The 24,564-nt window shown below is 48.0% G+C and overlaps 2 protein-coding genes across 2 annotated transcripts; both read left to right on the top strand.

Annotated features, from left to right (window-relative positions):
• The first annotated feature begins 15,668 nt into the window (after positions 1-15,668).
• Positions 15,669-17,639, top strand: LOC115321880. The gene has a single exon (XM_029982160.2). The coding sequence runs from the start codon at positions 15,669-15,671 to the stop codon at positions 17,637-17,639; it is 1,971 nt and encodes a 656-aa protein (XP_029838020.2).
• Positions 17,640-18,485: 846 nt separating this feature from the next.
• LOC120842907 lies at positions 18,486-22,251 on the top strand. The gene is made up of 2 exons (XM_040214131.1): positions 18,486-19,826; positions 21,916-22,251. The coding sequence occupies exons 1-2, from the start codon at positions 18,486-18,488 to the stop codon at positions 22,249-22,251; spliced, it is 1,677 nt and encodes a 558-aa protein (XP_040070065.1).
• The last annotated feature ends 2,313 nt before the right edge of the window (positions 22,252-24,564 follow it).

The following is a 24,564-nucleotide window of genomic DNA, read 5'->3' as shown; positions in this document are numbered from 1 at the left end:
CTCAACGGTGAGGAAGCGGCCGGAGTGACCTCTGATGTAAGTGTAAATCCCAGTTCATTCAGTTATACGGTGCCAAAGTGTGGAAGATGTCCAACGTGTACTGAGGGCGGGAACAACGAGCGTTTTGCCTGGCTTTTATAACCGAAACCAGAGAAACGAGATAACTGCCTAGCGTACTCCAAAATGACGGAAGCAATAAGTTTCAACAGGTCGAGTACGTCACCGGGGATGTAGGCAAGACGGTGCACACTGTTTAAACGCTTGCAGTATCCACGGGTGGTACCAGGAAAACGACGTCAACAGAGTAGCTCGCGATTCAGCATAATGCAGTGCTACGGGCCCGTGAATCTTCAAAGTTCGGGGTGGTGGCGGTGTAAACAAAAGGCGCATCAGCGCCACATCAGTGATCACCAATAACACCAGTCACAAACTCCCAAGCCCCGCCACTCCACTCGACATCGACACGACATACGACAACAAACTGCATCAAAACGCCCTAAAAGTGAAGGCGTCTGCTCCCGTCGCTCCCGTACTGCAACTAGCGGAAGTGAAGTGTTGGGCGGATGTGCTTCACTAGAATATATAAAAAAATGCTTTGCGCGAGGATCATTTCCATTTATTATTGAATACATAATAATAGAATCCCAATAATTTGTTTTTCTATCTGATTCAAGCTTGTCGGACTGCGCATAACACTGGTCGAGCATGAAAATAACAAAAATATAAAATTTTTCATGAACGGTTTAAGATTTATTGTTATTAGATCTTTATTTTTCGCAACGGACTAACATTATAGATTTTTTCTCCATACTTTTGATATGCAAACAGTTCTTACATACGGCTCTCCATTGCGCCGTGTTTTGTGTCGTCTTTAAATCTGTAACGGTCAAGAACCAAAGAGCTCACCCGCACATGTCAAGCTTATACACCAACTCATGTTTACAAACAAACCGGAGCGCCCCTAGCGGACGCCACCGGCGCCGCGCATGCGCGATGGGGCTGTGGGCAAGAAGCTCGCCGTCGCCCATAAACAAACCATTGGAATGCGATGTTGTCGGCGCCGGTGTGAGTCCCCCTGCCCTTTTTCACGTTCGAATTGTTGACTCTACGTCTTCTTGGCGATGTGTGACTACATGAGCGGCGTCAGCAAAATTACCGAAGCTCGTTACACCACAAAACTTCGCGTGAATAATGTGACATGTGGCGACTCATTCCGCGTGGACGCCGCAGCACGTACGCTAAAGCCTGATTCGCATGATGCGATTTCGCTCGCAATTTTCAGACGCGACGCCGCTCGAGCTGCGAAAGCCTGAACCGTAGCTGAGATGGTCGACGTCGATACTGTAAATCGGAAGCAGAATCGGAAGAAGTGAATAAGGGATAAGAAGTCGGTGATGGCCACTGGTAAAAATGATCAACATCTCCTTGTATCTAATGTTTACATCGAGCCTGCAACCTTCAAACTTAAGTCTTTTGAGGCCTGCACTTACTTCTTATCGCAAGTACCGGGCCAACCTTTGGTCTACGGGCCGGCGTCGTTTAAGAGAGCAGACGACAAGCAGAAGCGTTTGAAAGAGCATACGACAGTTCGAATGATCAGGCCGCCGTTTGAATTAGAAGACGCACTGAACGGTAGTCCGCAGATGGTCCGCACAACTTGACGGTTTTCTGGCGTTCATGTTGGAACAAAACAAATAAATCCGATGACCAGAAGTATCCCCTAATTCAACCCAAAGTGCTTCCCGCCCAAGCAATTGTTGTCCGACGGCGTCTGCTTTTCCCTTTTCACGGCACATATCCGGATTCTCGGACGAACCGAGCACGTGACAACTGACCTTCAAACCTTTCTCGACACTTTTGGTACGGTCCCAGTCGCGGTGTTTTGACGAAAAGGCAGGTTTTTGTCTGGTTCCTTTCAAAACAACGCAGGAATACACGTCTGCCATAGGGACTTCTACCCACAGCCCCAGACCGGAAATGCGACCGACGCGTTACCACACGAACTCAACCCTCTGACGTCGTGACGTCAGAGAGTTGAGTTCGTGTATATCAACGAGGTACACTGTTAGAAAAACTCCTGTCAAAGTATGGGACACATACATGCTAACCTTGTTGCCACAACATGTACTGTATTACCGGACTACTGAACATGTTCCATACTTCTTTAGCATGGGACATGTTGTTGCTGTGTGGGCAGCCACAAGTTCCATACATCATCATTACGGAACAAGTACTGTATGCTACAGGAAATGTACCATCATGGCACACAGCAGTAAATGTTCTGTTGCAAGCCATGCCAGGACACATACCATTTTTACGAGGTACATCCCTTAGCGAAAACTAATACGTTTGAAATATACCACATTCTAATTTGAGTGTATTTGAAACACAATTCATAATTGTAAGTACACGAAAAATATACCGAAAATATAAACTTCTTTTTTTGTTACTTAGTACTAAAATATACTTCTAAAAGTCATTTTAAAATACCTTTACTTAAACTACATTTGAAGTTCCCTTCATGCGTTTTGAAATATGTAAATACTAAATTAATAGGCACAAAATACCTTTCACATATATTTCTTGAAATATTTATTTAATTCATGCAAAATATACTCCAACCCTAAAAAAATGGAGCAATCAAGAATACGTGCAGAATACTCTTAATATACCTGAAAATCGTAAATACTGTTGTGTTATACTCTAAGTACCTTTTGACTGCAATACTTTGGTAGTTTGACTTAAACTACCAAAATATTTAAAAGCTCCCCTTCTGAAGTTCACTTCAAGCAGATATGGAGTACACTGAAGCGCCTAAATACATTTGATTAGTTTGGCAATTGAATTGCGCAGCATCGCACTGATAAATCAGCCCAGTTTATGTTATTGTTTCCTTTTTTCTATCAAGAACACACCTGATCAGTTCCTTGCACACCAATCACAAACGGGGTTCGGGAACTACAACCACAACATTTGCTGATGCTGGAAAGCTTCAGCAGGTGCTGTGAACAGATACGTTTGGCGTGGTTTTGTTAACACAATGTTAGTTCACTGAACGTGTATACTCACCATTGTACGTGATGTGAATAGTGACTTTAATACAGTGACATTAACTACCATATTAAATAGTCAACTACTAAAAAGGAAAGGCAAAACAGCTACTGTAAAATATTTATTTTTCGCGGGCTCAGTATTTCGCGATTTAGGTCAAAGTTGGAGTTTTGGAATAATTCGCAAATTCTAATTTTCGCGACGCGCTGGGATCGCAATATAGATTTTAATGTTTTTACATTTTGCCGGAATTGTTCACGGGACCTATTTTTCGGAATTGTAGGCGATTCGCCAACTTTGCGAGAATTAGGTTCTCACGAAAATAAAGTCGTTTACAGTATTTTAAAGTGAAGAAACTGCCTTGATTCGCTTCGCCCTGAGTGCTGCTACGCAGAGAAGCAATAACATGTATTTTATGAGCCGTTTGTGTGGATATTGTTTTAGGGACTGTGCCGAATTGTTATTAGTTGTACCAATGCCTTTTAGTAAGAGATATCGTCCACGAACTTCAGAACACTGTTTCCCCCTTGACAGACTCCCGAGGAGAAGATTGAATACTTGTAACCTTAATAAGCGCAGAGGTGGTCACCGAAAAAATTATTGCCTTCAATATGTAGGCTATATAAGGCTCTAGAGCAGTCAACGGGACTGTGAATGAGCTCTTCAGTGCGTCATGGTGTTTGTGTTCGTTTCTAATGTGGCTTTGTGAGATGTATTTATAGTGCCTTCAAATACCACAGGGACACCATTTGCTGACAAAATCGAAGATAAAAAAAAAAATGGTGTAACCGGTTTCTAATCCACAAGTGGCATCTTGAGTGTGAAGGAATAATATTTTTGGTATATCTAAAATATTTTTTGATTCATATTTATAATGTATTTTGAATACATTACCCGCGTATTTCGAATGCGGCCAAAATAATACAGAATAAATACAAAATGAATATTCGTACTAAATATATTGCAACTTCGTTTGAAGTACGGCCTCTTTTTGCTAAGGGATCACATGTTCCAACGCGTCCAAAACAGCAAATGTCACATTTCTTATACGTACGGAAAAAGTTCAGTCTCATTTGTGATGGTACTCGCCCCATTTTACATTACTACCGCTATGGTGCCTGGAACGCGTCTCCGACTGGTGTGTTTACCGCGGCCAAAAAAGTAGTCCCTCGATTTCCGCCTGATGACGTCCTACAAGTGTCATGCTGTCGCCGGTCGCGACCCTGGTGGTGTCTCAGCAGCTGTGGTGAATATGGCAGATGCCTGCTCTGCTGCAGGTCGCTCTCCACTGTGACATTTCACGGAAGCTAGAGCAGCCGGAGGTTGGGACGTCTGGGACGCCGTGACGACAGCGACACTCGCATTCGCTCGTGCTTTTTGCAAGCATTACTACGCCCAACCGCCAGCATCGCGACAGGCAACAGCATGACACTCCGGCGTCTGTGACGTCATTTGTTGCCACATTGGGACACCTTTTGATGTATGGGCGGGATAGGACGCTAAACACACCAGTCGGAGACGCGATCCAGGCACCATACTACCGCTAATCACGAGTACATCCGGTCTTTGTATGTCACATGCCAAGTTTCTCCTTGAAAAGGTTAATAGGTGACATGCAAAACAGGGATGTTCTGACGGTTTGAAGGCGCAACTTGATGCGAGTCTTGGCAACATATAATTACCTGCAATGCGCAAATGTTCCCCAAACTTGTATGGAAAATTTGAACTGTTGTATCTAATGCGAGCACTATCCTGAAAACAGAACAATGAATCTGTGACATATATATACTCAACAGCCAGGAATGCTATGAGAAGGTGTTCGCATGCTACTTCAATTTTAGGGAGCATTGTACATGCAGTGAGGGGGATAAAGGCAGGTAAACATTTGTAAACATCCTCATGAAACTAAGTTCACGCTTGATGCTGTTGGTTCCAAACCATAGCAACGAACCCATTGTGAAGAAGAGCGAACAGTTTGCTGCTTCAAAAGTATTAACATTTATTTTTCGTTTAAATGACTAGAAAACACATCGTGCCACAAATATTTTGGGGCAACTGAGCCAGTGTTATTAGGCTTTAAAAAAAGATGAAAGTGAGCATTGTCTCCCAAAGAAAAATGTAAAAAAATTATGCTGGCCTATGAAACAAAAATTTGTTTCATGTGCCATCTTGGCCTATGAAAACAAATCGAACTATTAACGATAGAAAATGAAAATTAATTTAGACAAGCGCCGAATTTTCTTGCCACTTCTTCCTGAACTTCGAGAGCTCTTGAAGGGCTCCTTGCACCTTCCGATGCACAAGAGCAACTTTTCTTGATGTCTGTCGGGACCCCTCCTCTGGGTTCATTCCCACCAGTTGCCTGAAAGAAAGAGGACTTAAATAATGGGTTGGAATATTTAGAGGAAGATCTATAACAGAAGCTAAGGAGTTCCTGGCTCCTTTTTCAACTTCAGTGTCAATGCCGGTTAGTAATCCAATCCGGACGAGTTCTAAATCGTGTCTGTTGTATACTTTGCAGTCGAGACAAACGTCCTTAATTTGGATAGTCCGTACGCGTACTACGAGCTTAAAGTCTGACCTTTCCATCAAGACGGATTGAGACTGTACACAAAAAAAGTAAAAGCCGCTTACAACTCCCTGTAACGCCGAATTAGAGCGCAGCTCTTGAGGAGGAGGAGGGAAGGGCGCTGGGGGGGGGGGTTAGACTAACCAGGGGGGGGGGTCACGTGACCTTGGAGGGTCACGTGACCTTGGGGGGTCACGTGACCCCCAATGTCGATGATGTCATCACTGACGTCACTGGTGATGTCATCAGTGACGATGACGATGCGGCTACCGATGACGTCATTAGTGACGTCACTGATGACTTCACCAGTGATGATGACGATGACGATGCGAATGTCGGTGACGTCATCAGTGACGTCGCTGACGACGTCATCAGTGATGATGACGATGACGATGCGGATGCCGGTGACGACATCAGTGACGTCACTGATGACGTCATCAGTGATGATGACGATGACGATGCGGATGTCGGTAACGTCACCGGCATCCACATCGTCATCGTCATCATCACTGATGACGTCACCGGCATCCACATCGTCATCGTCATCATCACTGATGACGTCACCGGCATCCACATCGTCATCGTCATCATCACTGATGACGTCACCGGCACCCGCATCGTCATCGTCATCATCACTGATGATGACGTCATCAGTGATGATGACGATGGCGATGTGGATGCCGGTGACATCAGTGTCGATGACGTCATCGGGGGGTCACGCGACATTGGCGGGGGTCACGTGACCTCAGGGGGTCACGTGACCTCGAGGAGGGGGTCACGTGACCTCAGGGGAGTCACGTGACCTCGGGGGGGGTCACGTGCCCCCCACGAAGTCACGTGACCCCGGTGGGGGGCTCGCGCGGTGCATTATGGGACATTTCCCATGATGCACCGCGCGGTTACGCCGACGCCGACGCCGACGGCGACGCCAACGGCGACGCCGACGCCGCTCAAGCCGGAAACGGGCCCCTAAGAGCTGCGCTCTAAAAACGTTTCAGCCCACTGGCGTCAGTTCTCATTAATAACTGGACACATGTCAGCCCACAACGATAAGAGATTTCTACAACCCGAGACGGAGGCGACAAAGAAAGACAAACGCATGTCTCAATTGAGACGTGTGTGTTTGTCCTTCTTTGTAGCCTCTGTCTTGGGTTGTAGAATGTCTCCATATTAACCAGCTCGCCTGCCTATAAACTTGTACAAGATACTTCAGTTAAAAAAAGAATTCACAGTACCCGTCAATGCAATGTTGCAAAAAAGTCTGCCTGAAGTGCTTAAGCAGAATATTGTGGTTATTATTAGAATGCTGAAATTTCATGTCTTTGTTTATAATACTAATTCGAACTGATAAGCATAGCCCGGTCAAAAGTATATTTATGTGCGCCTGCAGAACAAAGGCTCCTGCATTTGCAGCCTAGTGATATTAAGACTGGTTAAAATAGAGGTCGCATGCGTCGTAGGATGCATACGCTCTATAGAGCGTATGCATCCTACGACGCATCTTACGACCTATAGAACCAATACTATAGTATTGGTTATAAATGATAATATATCTGAATACCAGATTCATGTTGACTCACATTATATTGCAACATTGTCAATATGATTTACAGAGGAATGGTCCTCCCAGTAGGTCACGCATTTACTGCAGCACCTCCAATTAATCTGAGCAAGGAACATTTCCAAGCGAATTGTAAATAAGGATATGTAGAAAGCAGCACATTAAACAGCAGGCCTTTGCCTTTCTTAGTGTAAAGTATGAACAAAAACATGCTTCAACATGTTCCAGGTTGCTGTTGAACGTGCCAAACGAACACAAACCGTAACGTTAATGTGCTGGTCTATAAGCATATCTTTTTCCGAATTGCTGCCGAAAGCTAGACACTTTGCTTAAAGTAATGGACTATCTCTCAGCGACAGTGTGACCAAGCTGAATGAAACCTTTAATCTTTACATGGGAATACTGCCATATGTTCGAGAAATTATTATGCGTCTGCTATAGACGTACAGTATTCAGTGTTCAAAATAACGTCTGACTGTATTACCTCGTGAAAATTACATCAATCCATGACCTAGCGCACAAAATTGTTGCATTAAGCACCAAGTCATAGTTGTCATTCGGCTGCCGACAGGTTAGCACTTTTATGAGGTAATGGACAGTTGGTGTGTTCCTATAAGTTTCGGCAACATTGCACATTGCCATAGGAAAACAGTATTAACACCTTTCGACTTTTAACATATCTTCGAAATCTCCAATTTTCGGCCAAAATGGCTTTGCCGCAAATAGTTGAAGAGCACACCACCATTCTAAGGTAGGCCGAACTACTTTGGATGTTGGCAAGGAGACGATAACAGATTAGCTACATAATTTATTGCTAACGGCCTCTTATGTCATGAACGCTCTCGAAAATAACTTAGTTATTGCTGCTTCCCAGATGAAAAAATTGCGTATTCATAGTGGCAGAACAAAGCTCTGCCACTATGACCAGGTTTTGGGTCGTCCAATCAATGAACGTTAACGCGCGTATAGCAACTTACGGTAGAGCTGCACGACGTCGTGCGTGCAGCATTACTCTACATAAAAACAGTGTCCTTGTCAGGCCATAAGCGGGAGTTCACTTTGAGAATGCGCAGCGTTCAGAGAGCTGCAGCGTGGCGTCCAGTGAATATCACTATTTACAATAGAGGTTTCAACTCGACAGGGGTAGCTTCGAAGTGTGTACATTCATTAGAAGCTCAAGTTATTTCGGGCATATCAGTCCCGATAAAATGGCATCCATTTAGTGCACAGATCACCCGGAGCCACGGAGCATCCGCAACACGCACACGAGTATTAAGAACACGATGACTGATTACTGGCTTAGCGTGGATAAGTTCACTCGGAGACTAAAAACATTGGATGATAATCCGTTACTATCCCTAAGAAGCAAAAGTCTGCATTATTTCTCTGCATCAAGCAGATACCACCTTTATGTGACCGCATGTTTAGCAAGCTGCCAAGATCAGCCACACGGTCGAGTAGCAGAGGAAACCAGTGCTCCACCATGCTTTCAGATGCATTTAAAGTAGAGTAACGCTATATGCCATACGTCGTGCAACTTGACCGGAAATGGCTGTACGCATGACGCGCAGAGGTCAAGCCATTTGGGTAACCCTTTTCGGACGGCGCGTGTATCACCGGGGAGCTCGTTAATCATCATCATCATCATCATCATCATCATCATCATCATCATCATCATCATCCTCATCCTCCTCCCCTCCCTCGCCCCCCCCCCCCCCCCCCCCCGGCCTGCGTTCACGCCGCGAAGCGGCTTCAGTGTGCGGCTGCCAGGGATGGGCAAAAGACATGCAAATATGTATCGAAATACAAAATACTTCGTCAAAAATGTAATTAATTAAAATCTAATTACATTTTCAAAAGAGCATTTGAGTACAAAATACAAATACAACCAAACGTATTTGGTTTCCTCCAAATACTTTTCCAAATACATTCCTCAAAATTTGCGTCAGCAACTTCAGGGCACCTGCAACGGGTTTCTAGGTACCTCATTTTAATTTTGCATCGTAGACTCGGGAGTTAGTGTGCGAGGGTCTAGTAACGTACCAGAAATATAATCACAAAAAAAAAAAATGTGATCAGCTTGGACGTAAGAGGTGAAGAAGTACAGATCTTCAATCAGCTTTTTTGTCGATTACATTTTGCTATAGACCAACAAAGACCGAGACGACCAAGACGCGCAGCACTACCTAAAGAATTTGTCATGAAAACCTGGACGACCGCGCATTTAGAATGTTCCAGGCAGAAATATGAATGGAAATCAGGCTGCAAAGCATCACAAGTTGTCACAGACACTTATTTAGCCAGTCTGCTTGTGACCGTCGATTCGTCACTATTCTTGCCCTGGACTAGCACCGTAATCGCAAAGCATTCAACGCTTGTGCTTGACTGAGAGACACTGCATTCAGTGCAGAACGTAGTTTTCTTCCTGCTCTGGGCAGCGTCTTTAAAATAAAGCCAGAGGAGAAAAAGGAAAAACCCCATGGCCGAACAAAGGATGGAGACTATATCTTACAACCACAAGCATAAAAACAGGAATTGTCGTGACAATAAATTTGAGGGATATATTTTCGCCCACAATAATGTATTCAATTACAATTGTATTTGAAATGCCCACGTTTTAGTATTTAAATACAATCGTCAAATACATTACCCAAGTTATAATTAAATACACGTGCAAAATACACAAAGTACTTGAAATACGTATTTCAAATACTTCTATTTGAAATACTGCCCATCCCTGGCGGCTGCTAAGTACAAAACTATTTACCGCGGCCTCCACCGGCAACGCACGCACCGCTGTCCTCGATTGCACCACCGAAAAAGGAGTCCCATACCATTTAGTTAAGCCGAATTTCAATGATGACATTCGTTTTTTTTTTAGTGTTTATTGTAAATGTGAAATGTAAATATCGCCAAATGCTTGACAAAACTAAATGTAAAATAAAAAAAAAAAAGAATTTAAGCTCACACGGGGGGTTGAACTATACATAGGATCCGCTGCGAATCAAGCAGACATCTAACCACTGAACTACGCCACCGCTTGGGAAACTCGTAACCATTCGTTTTAAACGAGTTTCGCGTCGTGCGTATAGCCAATACCACCTAGAACACAAGGCGTGCACGTTTCCTCCTCTAAACTTCATCACTAGTAGATTCCCTCAGCGCACCATCGTCTTCTACATCGTCGGCTCCATCGCCTGTTTCGGTGGTCGTGCTCAAAACGAGCTCGCATTGCTAGGACCGGCAATCTTGATGGTGCCGGATGCACGTTGCAAATGAATTGTGGTAGCTCGTTATTAGCTCGCGCTAAGCAGTCGCGCGCTTAGCTCTGGCCTATACAAGGCCTAGCTCTATGCGCATGGGAAGGCGAGACGCTACACGCTGGGCGTCCCGAACTTGGAATATACGACACGTTTAGAGAGAGCAAGCTAACACTGCGTTCGGAACAACTTAACGTTTACTTACTTACCTTAGAAAACAAGGCCGTCAACGCCGCTGACACGCGATAGCTACGTCAAGCTCGGATTCCGAAGTCCAGAAGCCAGCGCAATGCGCATGCGCGAGAGAGAGATGTCTTCCTGCGCGCGGCGAACCACGGCTCACGGGCGCTGTACTTCCGCGGTCTGATAGAGTTCCATAAAAATTGCTGGGTATTTGGAACTTCTGGACGTGTTAAATTTCTGTATACCAGTTGAACCGACTATAGATTGTAACCTTGTAAGGCTCTTTTTATTGATTCGGATCAGCTCATGCTTATTGGCTAAGTAGCAGGTTTCAATGCATATGGTACAGTTCCAGTTTTTGAACGCAAACAGCACATTAGATGCATTGCCAGAAAATGGGACATGTTCTATTCGGTTTTTCCACGTAAATTGATGGAATTTTCTAACAGTGTATAGGGCCTCAAAAAAACTGGCAGCTGAAAGTGACCCCCAATCGGCCGCCGCCATGTTGTACAATTTTGACCACTAGACACGTGACCAGGCCAAATCTATGACGTAACCAGACCAAATCCATGCGTCAACGATAAGATGGCAGCGCCCAGTGCGTCTCGGAAGCATTGTGGGTGTTGATCGGAGTGTGTGGATTTCTTGTGCGGAATTCGATTTTTCAGGGTTTTGTGTGCTCTCCCGCGTAGGAATAACGTGAAGTACGAGGGAATGAGGCTTTTCTTTTTTATTTCATTCAGGGTAAGCCAGATTCGGTCCCGTGCTTCTCGTACGGGCTCCGGTCACTACCGACCGGTGCTGCTTCGGACATCGCTTGGAGTTCTAGTTTAATTAAAATATGCGCACTCGCTAACCACGGGAGCTCCTCGATAATCGCTGTGTCTAAGGATACGTCAAACCCATCCGGAACGCGGAGTCTAAAGGTATGTAGGACGTACCCAGAACGCGGAGTTCTAACGGTACGGCGGATGTGCCCGGGCAATTTTCTTAGCTCGACGGTCAAGATTCGCATTTGAGGCACCCAGAGAAGTGTTAAAATCTCCGAACTGCTCGGTGCTGAGCTAACTACGGAACACGTCACTACGTGATCCGTAGTGACGTGAAAAAGACCGACGGCGGTCACTCCGGGCGGACGGCGGCTCCCGGCCGCCTGCCGGGTGCCTTCTGTGAAGGGGCGACAGTCGTGTAAGCAGTACTGTACCAGCTTCTCTTGGGTGCCTACATGTTTCCGCCGCTTCGGTTTCCGCCGCTATTGGTTGTGCCAGTATCGGACGACAACCAATATCGGACGGCGGCTCCTGCGCCCATATCGGTTGTGCCAACAGGGGCAGCGAGGACTTGGGGATCTCGTATCATAGGTAAGTTTCTTAGTTCTTGAAGTCAACCTGGTCACACCGTTCGTTTTGCTGGCTGTGCAAACATGTTGAGACTGTTTGACGTGGCGCGCATTTCTCTTCCGTCCCCTCACGCGCTAGAAGATCCGTAGCTCGCCTTCCCGCGCACATATATAGCGCTCTACAAGGAAAGCAGCTTGTAAGCTGATCCCACTGTTAAAACTTCACTTAGATTCATGCCTTCCGCAGGAGAAAATTTGATTCCCTACAGAAGTATGGCATTCTTATTGCTAGTTTCCGAGAGCAGGGCGATTTGAATAAATAAGCACATACCTTAACCTACTGTTCCTCAGAGTGTCTCAAAGAGGTGGTCAGTCTGCAAGATACCAGATTCTTGTTCATTTATGCACTTGGAATGTGCCTAAAACAGTCAACACAAGATGCCTTGGTACATTTCTCTTTGCATGCAAAAAAAAGAGGTTTCACAATTGCTTCAATATACCATCACAGGTTCCCACTGAATGATCCGGAACTCCTCAAGGCATGGATGGAGAAGCTGCCCTGCCGAGACTGGAAGCTCAGTAAATGGTCGCAGTTGTGCTCACTGCACTTTGCGGACAACTGTTTCTACCAACTGAACAATAAGACATACCTCAGGCAAGGAAGTGTGCCAACGGTGTTCAGCTCTCCAGCAAGCAAGACAAAACGGTCACGTCGGAAGCGATCAAGATCGCAGTCTGACGAGGCCTTCCTTCTGTGCCAGCGACCGAAGCACAGGCATAGGTACGAATAGAGCAAGTTTCATTGCAGAAGATCACAATATTTTTATTTGCCTCAAAATCATTGTTGCAGATGCATCCCATGAGGGGGATAGATTCCATGGAGCTCTAATAAACTAGCATGCTCACTGTTTGCACTTGACAACACTGCACATAAAGAAAATGTCAGTACAACAATGACAAGGTAAAATTACACATGATGCAGGCTCCAGTCTTCACGTACTTCGGGCGACTATAGTTGCACACATTGCAAAGGTGTGTCTCTTGTATCTGAAAGTGGTGGTCAACGAATCACTAGAAAAGTGGCATCTCTGGGATCAAGTTGACAGGTTTGAGTAAAACATTCAGGTTCTTTGCAACACTTTCAACCACCACTATTATAATAATTCCATGGCATGCTGTATGCTTTTTACAAGCATTCAATCATAAGTGGGTTCCGTGTTTTCAGTATACACTGATATACATAAAAATATGACCTCCAAACGATTTTTCTTGAAATCTGCAAAAACCGAAAGAACCCGAATTGAGCTTGCTTTGACGAGAAATTGCACTTTCCACGGCAGGGAACCTGTACTTTTGTTGAACCACAACACCGACCGCACTGAACTGTCCGCGAGGCTGCTCTTTTTCTTTGGAAATTATTTTTATGTGCTCTATTTAGCAATGAATAGTGCATATAATGTTTCGTCTCCAAGAAACTCCACAGATATGCACTTGTTTTAACCGCATAAGCATCGTTAAACTCCGATTTTTGGTCGATATCAAAAATAGACACCGAAAAACTCAAAATTCGAGACAACAAATAAGCATCAAAAATCGCCCCCATTTTTAAAAAAATAAAACTACGAGGGCACCTCAGCTTTCTTTTATGATGTGATAATGCGTCAGCATTACCGTTGGCCGAGTTATATTGACGATAATGAGCAAGGTTGACGCAACGAATAGCACACTAGTTTTGCGATCATGAGAGCCTAGGTTCGAAACTGGGCAGGGTATAATTTATTTCTCAATTTATTTTTTGTTTGATCAGGTGATTAATAATTAAGTCACGTGACCAAAATGATAACGTGAGGAGAGATGTTTGTTTTTATTGTATTTTCTTCTAGTTTTTCTTTTTTCTTGGATTGCGTTGCATTGGTCACGGCATTTGGACACAACTTTTGGTTACGGCCTTTGGCTGCACCCTTTGATCAAGGCTCTTTTTTCGCTCACTGAGCCAGGTACTGCTCACAAATTAAAAATACCCAAAACATGGAACCCTATTCATAAGCCAGAACTCCCAGCACCCCCTTTTTCTGGGTCAGTGCCAGTTCTGGCCAACGCATAAAAGGTGTGGTCACATATCACACTACACTGTATAACCTGCCAAGAATGCATGCCCTGGCACACAGTCTTGTGGAATACAGGCAGTCTTGAATATCACCGCGCGTTGTTCTGCTGACAGGTCTCACCCTCCAGAGAGGCAGCCTGGATCGACGACTTATCAGCCAACCCCGGGAGAGGCCCAAGCTGCTGCTGGTTCTGGAAGCAGTGTAGAGCTGGTTACTTGCCCCTCTCAAGCTACAACGTCAGAGGCTCCCCCTGAAGCTGTGTTCATGCGACGCAACACTTTCTTCGGTGACCAATCGTACGCAGCTGTGTCACCACGGCTGCACAGGGTCCTGGCCACGAGTAGGCACAAGCTGCAGAAGGCAAGGAAACTGTTGAAACAGGCAAAGAAGAAGATCAATCGGAAGACGGCCAGGATTAGGAAGCTGAACATGCTGCTCCGTGAACTGAGGACACGACTTCCTAAGTCAGCAGTTGACATACTTGACAATGCATTCACCAACACAATGCGTAACCCCATCTTAAAAAGAGTAAAGCACAACAAAAACGCGTATACAGAGGATGTGCGCAAGTTTGCCCTCACGCTCCATTTTTACTCGGCAAAGGCATACAGCCTTCTGCGAAAGCACGTCAAGCTACCATACCCAAGCACTCTGCGAAAATGGGCAGCGGTGGTTGATGCACGACCAGGATTCACCCAGCAGTCGTTTGACAAAATTGCACAGGAAGCCCAGAAGGGACCTCTTTTCGTCAGCCTGATGGTCGATGAGATGGGAATAAAAAGACAAACAGACTGGGATGGCAAAGAAGTCGTCGGGTACTGTGACCTGGGTCACGGCATCATCCGTAACGACTGCGTCACCTTTGCAAAGCACGCACTTGTATTTTTGGCGGTGGCAGTCGACCGAAACTGGAAGATCCGCCTGGGTTACGCCCTCATCGATGGTCTAGACGGCAACGCTCCCGCCAAACTGGTACGGGGGTACATCATTAAACTGAAGGATGCTGGAGCAAAGTGTATAAGTGTGACCTGTGACGAGACAAACTGTAACATTACCATGCTCACAGCACTCGGAGTGCGCTTTGCTCAGCCAATGAAGAGCTGGTTCACACATCCATCGGACCCCACCAGCAGGGTCCACGCCGTCTTGGACGCCTGCCATATGCTAAAGCTCATGCGGAACCTGCCGGCCGAGAAAGGGTGCATCAGAGATGGGGCAGGTAAGGTCGTGGCCTGGCGGTACCTTGCGGCCTTGGATAACCTGCAGCAGCAAGAATGCCGTCATGCAGCCAACAAGCTCCGAAAGCAGCACATTGACTTCGAGAGACAGAAAATGAAGGTGTTGTTGAAAAACTAACAATGAACACCACTGACACGAGACATTTAGCCTGGAGTTCAAAGAAGACGAGGGGGATGGGGAATCGCGAGCGCGAGCGAACGAGCAGTCGGATAAACCGTTTAACACAAGCCGGTTGTGCTCTTATTCTTTCTCGACCTCAATGTCCTCAACGAGTACATAGCGAAAGAGCGCCTCAAAGCGCAACAATTATTTGGTGCCGAAACCCGGGACTTGGACTTGAGGAATCAACCTGAAAATGGATCGGCTCAAGACCAAGCGTAAAGTCCGACGCAGGCAGAATACGAAGATAATCAACGAGATAACGACCATGCTCCAGTCCGTCGCCGTTGATGCCTCTTCTCTCGAGAACCTGAGAGACAGACTGGTAACCAGCAACGAGGAACTCCGTAAAGTCAACGAGGAGATCGAACCACACATCAGCGATAGTGATCTGGAGACAGACTACATCACTGTCGCAGAATATGAAGACGAAGTGGCTAGGACCCTCAGCGAACTGCGCAACAAGATCGCGCGGTTGCAGGCAACGCCAACCACATCCGCTACGGGAGCCGACGGCGACAGGGGCCACCCTTCCCAAGCTACGGGAGTGAAGCTCCCCAAACTGCAACTTCTACACTATCAAGGGGAGCTCACGCAGTGGCAACCCTTCTGGGAGCAGTTCGACGCCTCAATACATCGGAACACCAAGCTCTCTGATGGAGAAAAATTCCAGTACCTGCGGTCGCTTCTGAATGGGCCTGCCGCCAGTGCCGTTTCCGGGCTGCAGGCTACGGCAGCGTGCTACAGAGATGCAATAGAGATACTTACTGAACGCTTTGGCCACAAGCGAAACATTCAGCGGGAATATCTGGAGCGGCTTCGAAACCTTCCAATGGTAAAGTCAGTGCGTGATGTCCAAGGACTGCGCAATGTGTACGATCACGTCCAGACAAACATTCGCGGTTTGCGCTCCTTGGATGTTTCAAGTGCGACGTACGCCACAAGGATGGTGGACATACTCCTGTCCAGTCTTCCAACGGACATCGTTGTGGATTACCATCGACACAAAAGCTACGGAATACCACTTGTAGTTTCCGCCGGCAGAGAGGAGGGGGCTAGCACGTCTGGCGATGGAGCAGTCAACGTCGCTGCATCGACAACGGATGCCGGTGAGGAGCTAGCGAAACTTTTGCGGTTTCTTCGCGTGGAAATCGAGAGCAGAGAACGCTCAGCACCGCTCGAGAAAAGACCAGCGAGTGTGCCGAGGATAGCTCCTAAACCGATACAAACTGTTTATCCACCATCAACGTTCGCGTTACAAACCAGCGGGACAGACAACTACTGCTTTTTTTGCAACCAGCAGAGTCACAGTACCGGCGCTTGTACTGCTGACATCGCACTTGATGAAAAGAAAGGAAGGTTAGCGCAAGACATGAGATGTTTTCGCTGCACCAAACGAGGGCATCGGTCCAAAGACTGCCGCAGCCAAGCGAGATGTTCTGGATGCAGGGGACGACATGTCTCGTCAATGTGCAATCCTGCTTGGCAGACAACAAGACCAGTTCCGGAAGAGACCGCCAATATACTCACCACCAGTAATACGACGCCTCACCGAGCATCGAGCGTTCTACTGCAAACTTTCAGGAGCTGGGCCGTGAGTGATGAGAGCTGCGCATATATCCGCGGTATTATCGATGGTGGAAGCCAGAAGACGTTCATCAGAGAAGACTTGGCAAGGAAACTTAACTTGAAAATTATAGGCCAACGAAGCATGAAGCTTAACACATTTGCCAACAGCGGCTCAGACGTGATAAAACAGAACTTCACACTGGTCAGACTACGACTTCGAGGCCAGTATGCGATGACGGAGTATGTTTTAGAAGCCGTTGTCGTCCCATTTATCTGCCAAGATCTCATCGAAACACCCGTCGAACACTCGTTCCTTAAAGCGATCACGGGGTTCATCGCTGACGAGTTGATGTTTCCCTCCGTCCAAGCAGAGGAAGGCATAAGCCTGCTCATTGGCGCTGACCAAATGTGGAGATTGTTGACTGGCGAAACACGCCGCTCATCATCCATCCCCGGCCTGGTGGCCATTTCAACTAGCCTAGGATGGACCTTTCAGGGTCCAACAGGCACCGTGAGAGTCTTGTCGAATACTACCGCGAACTTGATGGTATGCGTGTTAGGAGTGGCATTGACCGCCGAAGACGACGGGGCAGCGTAAAGAAACTTCTGGGAGCTGGAGGCCATTGGAATCAGGGATGAACCGACCAGTACGAAAGAGCAAGATAGTACGGTACTCGAACAATTCACAGAGAAAATAAGTTGGAAGAATGGCCGCTACGAAGTCGCTCTACCCTGGAAGGAGACAGCAACAACACTTGGAAATAATTACATCACTGCCAGGTCTAGACTCCGCAGCTTGATCCAACGTCTCAAGCACGATGACTCCATCGCACTATATGACAAAGCGATACGCAATTACTTTGAGGACGGACACGCGGAAGAGGTGAACGAAAAGTCCCCATGTGATGGACGCGTTTATTATATGCCTCATCGAGCGGTGATTCGGGCCAACTCGGAATCGACAAGAATTCGAGTGGTGTTCGACGCTTCATCACACGCGCCAAACACCGGATCTCTCAACGACCATCTTGAGAAAGGGCCTACCATTAACACAGAACTTTTGCCGGTGCTGCTCTGATTTCGTATGCAAAAGGTGGCTCTCACAGCTGACATCCAAAAGGCATTCTTGCAGATAGAAATTGCAGAGTATGACAGAGATGCTCTCCGGTTTCTTTGGTTTGAGAGGACACCCAGTCCAGGCGAGCCGCTGCCCGATATCAAAGAGTGGCGCATGACGCGAGTTCCTTTTGGAACAACTGCCAGTCCATTCCTACTTGAAGCGACAATTCGTCATCACTTAAAGAACGTGAGTGATTCGAACAAAGACATCGCGGCTCTTTTGCTGGACTCATTTTACGTGGACGACCTACTGATTGGAGCCGCAAGCACCGAAGAAGCCCGAAGACTCGCTGAGGGAGCACAGACATTGCTCAGAGAGGCCGGCATGGAACTTCGCAAATGGAATACCAATTCCAGCCAACTGCAGAACCTATTCAATCAAAAGGAGGGGAACGTCGATAATTCACCTCACATCACGTCAATCAAGTCCCACGAAGTCACAAAGGTACTGGGACTGGTGTGGGACAAAACCACAGATTCCTTCACGTTCTCTAGTGACCATCTCTTGGAGATTCTCTCGACAAACATGACTACAAAACGCTTCGTCCTCAGAGCCTCTGCTAGGATCTTCGATCCCCTAGGGTTCCTCTCACCTTACGTCATACGAGTAAAGATTTTGTTTCAACGTATATGGCAACATGGTCTGGGATGGGATGAGGAACTACCAGAAGCACTACGGCAAGAGTGGACAACGTGGTGCGCCGAGTTAAAGGACTTGCCACGCATCATGGCTCCGAGACACTTACAGAATGCGGATGGTGAGAGCAAGCTGGAGCTTCACGTTTTCACAGACGCCAGCCCTCAGGCTTATGGTGCCTGTGCCTATCTTCGCGCCGTGGATAGAAAAGAAAATGTCAGCGTCACTCTGGTGTTTGCCAAGTCCAGAGTTGCTCCGCTTAAGACGCTGACCCTCCCACGACTAGAACTGATGGGAGCCCTCTTGGGAGCACGCATGGCTAAATATCTGTGTACTGTTTTGTTTGGTGTCGTAGTTACGCTATGGTACTGGACAGATTCAATGATAACCCTCGGTTGGATTAAAGGATCAGCAACTGCATGGAAACCTTTCGTCGGTAACCGAGTGACAGAAATACAAGCACTAAGCGATCCCTCTAATTGGCACCACTGCCCGGGCAGCGCGAACCCAGCAGACGCCCTAACTAGAGGGAAGACGGCAATGCAGCTAAGTGCGTATCAGTTATGGTGGTCTGGGCCTGAGTGGCTTTCCCGAGAAGAAGGAAACTGGCCAATTGGCAGTACCTCAGAAGTTGAAAACCTCAACGGAATCGATGGGGAGAGACGACAACAGGTCGGGGAAATACTGCTGACCACTGTGTGTGCACCAACCGCGCTCTTGACATTGGAGAATTTCAGCAGCTATACCAAGATGCTGCGTGTCACAGCGTGGATAAAACGATTTGTTCAAGGTTGTCGTCGACAGAACAAGTCACCTGAACTGCCCCTAACGGCAGATGATATTAGAGATGCAGAAGCTTTCTGGATCAAGAATGTCCAACGAGAATGCTTCGGCAGAGAGATTCAGGAGCTGGTTCAAGGCGGAAGCATCTCAAAAGGATCGAGAATAACCGATCTGCAGCCCTTTCTTGACGACACAGGAACCTTGCGTATTCGAGGCAGACTTCACCAAGCCACAGCCTCGGAGGAGGTGAGATATCCTACTCTTCTGTTAGGAGATCACCCTTTCACCAAGTTGCTTGTCATGAATGCTCACCTCAGAGTATTACATGGAGGCTTGCAGGCCACTCTGACAGAAATTCGTGACAGATTTTGGCTCTTAAGTTCACGACGAGCCGCGAAGAAGATCATCGCGGAATGTCGCATCTGTCGACGATTCCAAGCAAAACCGGCCACAGCCCCCGTAGCTCCGCTACCACGGGACAGAGTGGAAGAGAGTCAACCCTTTCAAGTCGTGGGAATCGACTTCGCTGGGCCACTGTTGGTCAACTCAGCAGGGCAGTGCGTTAAGGCCTACGTTGCCTTATTCACTTGCGCGACCACCCGGGCACTACTCCTCGAGCTGGTATCCACCGCGGCCACGGCGCCATTTCTTTTGGCCCTGCGACGCTTTGTGTCACGAAGAGGTCTCCCAAGCACCATTTCTAGCGACAATGCGCTGACATTCAAGAGAGCAGCGAAGGACCTGCCGGCCTTGTGGGAGGCTATTCGCAGTGCAGAATCTCAAGACTTCTGCAGTGTTAACCGAATCACCTGGAAGTTCATTGTAGAACGGGCAGCCTGGTGGGGAGGCTGGTGGGAAAGGATGGTGAGGTCGGTGAAAACGTGCCTCCGGAAAATTCTTGGACGGCAGAGCTTGTCGTTTGAAGAACTAACGACGGTACTGACTGACATCGAGGCAGCGCTGAACTCTCGGCCACTCACCTACCTTCATGCCGATAATAGTGAACCAGCGGTCTTGACCCCCGCTCACCTACTCATAGGAAGGCGATTGATAACTCTTCCAGAGGCGGAGCCAACCCACGCGTCATCGAGAGATTCACTAACACGCCGGTGGAAATATAGGCAGAGGCTCATGAACAACTTCTGGGTACGTTGGAAGAAATACCTACTAGAGCTTCGTTCGGCCCACCTTGCACCACCGCTCAGCAGCCGTGCACCGAACGTTGGTGATGTAGTACTGTTGCATGACCGTATCACTCCAAGACATCTTTGGACCTTGGTACGTGTCGTTGAAGTTTTTCCAGGAAGAGATGGAAATGTAAGGGCGTGTGCTGTTAAGCTGCCGTCTGGTTGTGTAATCCGACGGCCAGTACAGCTGCTCTACCCTTTGGAAACTTTGTAAATCTTATCCCCAATTTCCTCACTTCGTGAGCGGGGGGAGGATGTTGAAAAACTAACAATGAACACCACTGACACGAGATATTTAGCCTGGAGTTCATTGTTAGTTTTTCAACATCACTGGCAGCCCAAACCTTGAGCCGGTCCGTCAGCTGCGCCTTGCTGTTTTGCAAGGAAGAGGGTATCCAAGGCTTCGAGGGTGCTGAGGCGACTGCCAAGTTTGCCGCAGCAGTCGATGATATATTTGACCAGACGAACTCATGTCATCCACTTGGTCGTGGAAGCAAAGGTCCCATTCGTGCCAGCAACCAAGTCACCATTCTGGAAAGGATTGAGCAAGCTTCACGCTACCTTTGAGCCCCGAAAGACGTAACGGGCAAGCCGTTGAGCCAAGGGGCAAGGAAGACTCCAGTCCTTGGTTTCCTACTTGTCCTTGATTCCATCAAAGGTCTAGCAGAAGACCTGGTCTGGAGCCTCAGACTGCCACTCAGGTGCCTGCTGACGCGAAAGCTCAGTCAGGACCACCTTGAGCTTTTTTTTTTTTTTTTTGCCACTGTACGCGACAGGACGGGTAACAACAACAACCCCACAGCGCTAGAGTTTCGGTCAGCATAAAGTAAGTGCTTGCCCGCCAACGTCCTGCCTTCAGCTTGCGGCAACTGTCAGGTCGACGGCACCGAGACGCTTCTCGTAAGCTTGTCGGCGCAGCACCAGCAAGATCAGAGAAGGGCTGAGCGTGCAAGAGGCGAAGAGGCCAACAGTACTGTCTCCTACAAGCCGCTTTCAGAATTCGCCGAATGTGTTGTAGAGTGCATTGCTGGAAACGTGGCAGTCAACTTTGCAAAAATGACCAAGTGCCCAGAGTGCTCTAAGATCGCACTTCTTACAAGAGCGAAGTGCGACCTTATACTGATCAAGGATGCTGGTGGGCTCCACAGCCCTTCACAGGACACCTGGGCTTGTGCAAAATAGCGGAGAAGGTGCTTCGCAGGCACTTTGACAAGGCGGCCAAAGGAGGTCGAAACTGGCTACAAAGACTTCAGGCAGAGGCAATGGCCATCATCTTCATGACCCCGCTGTTTAAGAGCTTTGACCACCTCTTCCTGGCACAGACAATCGAAAACCGGTCCCACTGCGCAAGTATGGTAAAGACAATGCTGGAATACTTTTTCAAGCTGCAAATCCACCACATGTGCCGTCAGCAGAGTGCCGCAGAAAGAGGTCGCACCATTCGACAGTTCTTGACGAAGTTGGTAATCTTTCGCGGGCATTGATAAGGGTCACGGATCCACTGCAGCACCAAGGCATTTTCGCTCAAGTGTCAGCTCTGTCGTGAAAACTGCACCCAAAACAGCTCTGCAGGCTCCATGTAACATAATCACTAGAGACGATGACTTAACGAGCAAAGAGTGCCAAGAATGGAGCCAGAGATGGACAAGCAACATGGCAAGGTTGGTTTATAGAGCTCATATGACCCTCAATTGGGGGACGAATAGCGCTCATGTGTGAACTCGCTGCCCTGCCACCTGCGGGAGCTATGTGAGCAAAGGCGGCACGACCTGCGAATGGGTGCACAAGAGCATCCCGAAGCTTGCTTTCAGAGAGAGTGCGACGTCGTCTTTAAGGAAGTGACTAGCTGGGGAACTACCTGCGCAACAAGGATGGAATTCCGCTTTCTGGCACTCCTCGACGAACCCCGAGGACCAACAAGACTGCCAGTGCGACCACATCTCCAGGAATCGGGGTGCGACACCTGTCTCATAGGAGTGCACATGTGTGCCAAAAGAGCTTGAAGGTCTGCTCAGCCTCGTCTTGCATGCACCAAGGAGGCTGCGAGCTTCGCGTCCCTCCAGTGTGCTGCCGGACGACCAACGTAAGCCTCTTCTCACTTGGACCGAGCGACGCCGGGGCTACAGCGGCTCGGCAACTCGCTGGACCTGCGGGAGTTACGTGAGCAAAGGCGACACGAGCTGCGAATGGGTGCACAAGAGCATCCCGAAGCTTGCTTCCAGAGAGAGTGCGACGTCGTCTTCAAGGAAGTGACTAGCTGGGGAACTACCTGCGCAAAAAGGATGGAATTCTGCTTTCTGGCATTCCTCGACGAACCCCGAGGACCCGCAAGACTGCCAGTGCGACCAGATCTCTAGGAATCGGGAGGCGACACCTGTCTCATAGGAGTGCACACGTGTGTCAGAAGAGCTTGGAGGTCTGGTCAGCCTCGTCTTGCATGCACCAAGGAGGCTGCGAGCTTTACGTCCCTCCAGTGTGCTGCCGGACGACCAACGTGAGCCTCTTCTCGTTTGGACCGAGCGACGCCGGGGTTACAGAGGCTCGGCAACTCGCTGGACCTGCGGGAGTTACGTGAGCAAAGGCGACACGACCTGCGAATGGGTGCACAAGGGCGGAGGGGTCCCGCAAAGCTTGCTTTATGAAAGAGTGAAACATAGTCTTCAAGTGCATGCCTAGCTGGGGAACTACCTGCGCAACGGGAATGGAATTCTGCTCTCCGAGTGTAATAAAGTGACTTGCGCACTGAACGCGACCCTATTCGCTACTATTATCAGGCGCTGTGTCTAAAGATTCGTCTGATGTACCTAGGATGCAAAATCTAAAGATACGTCAGACGTACCCAGGACGCGGAGTCTGTGTCGGGTGTCCTAGCGTGGGCAGTCGGACTGCGGCCGGACGCTCCCGCTGGTGTATTTGCAGCAGTCCGAAAGCGTTCCAAGCTTGCGTCTTATCGCGATAAGACGCAAGCGTGGAACGGCTGTGGCTGCCAGCCACTTATGCAAGGTCGCGACCTTGCATAAGTGGCTGGCAGCCGCTTGGCCTGGCCGCCGTGTAATACACGGGCGTGTGCCTGTCGTGTGTAAAAACGCGTGGAGTGTCAAGAAAGTCAAACATTGTGTCTAGCAAACTACTGATTTCAAATACCCCGACTTTTCCAAGCTTTTCCATGACTATTTTGATCAAATTCCTTGAGTTTTTGAGTCGAAGGATCACATTTCGGCAATGTCATTGAGCATGGCCGTGCCGGCGAGCAACCGCCATGCCGCTTTCACTAGTCGTCTTTCTCTATTTAGCCCACTTTTTGAATGATTCCCTGACTTTCCGAGATCATCCGAAATTCCCTGGGAGTTCAAGGTTTTCCAGATTGGCAGACACCTTTTGAAAGTTCGGCACACGTTTGCGGGGTTTAGTGATCGGGAAGCTGCTTGGCACAACCAAGAGCGGCGGAAACAGGAGCGGCGGAAACATGTAGGCACCCAAGAGAAGCTGGTACAGTACTGCTTACACGACTGTCGCCCTTCACAGGAGGCACCCGGCAGGCGGCCGGCAGCCGCCGTCCGCCTGGAGTGACCGCCATCGGTCTTTTTCACGTCACTACGGATCACGTAGTAACGTGGTTCGTAGTTAGCTCAGCACCGAGCAGTTCGGAGATTTTAACACTCCTCTCGGCGCCTCAAATGCGAATCTTGACCGTCGAGCTAAAAAAATTGCCGGGGCACATCCGCCGTACCGTTACAACTCCGCATTCTGGTTACGTCCTACATACCTTTAGACTCCGCGTTCCGGGTGGGTTCGAC

Source organism: Ixodes scapularis, unplaced genomic scaffold (assembly GCF_016920785.2).
Source record: "Ixodes scapularis isolate PalLabHiFi unplaced genomic scaffold, ASM1692078v2 ptg001192l_1__unscaffolded, whole genome shotgun sequence".
NCBI lineage: Eukaryota > Metazoa > Arthropoda > Arachnida > Ixodida > Ixodidae > Ixodes > Ixodes scapularis.
Note: the sequence above shows the minus strand (reverse complement) of the source record. Positions and strands in the feature narration are given on the sequence as shown.

Excerpts from the sequence above, each read along its gene's own strand:
- LOC115321880 (XM_029982160.2), top strand. The coding sequence starts at position 15,669 with ATGGATCGGCTCAAGACCAAGCGTAAAGTCCGACGCAGGCAGAATACG.
- LOC120842907 (XM_040214131.1), top strand. The coding sequence starts at position 18,486 with ATGGAACTTCGCAAATGGAATACCAATTCCAGCCAACTGCAGAACCTA. Across the intron at positions 19,827-21,915 it reads AAGCCACAGCCTCGGAGGAG|CCCTTCACAGGACACCTGGG; the intron begins GTGAGATATCCT and ends TGGGCTCCACAG.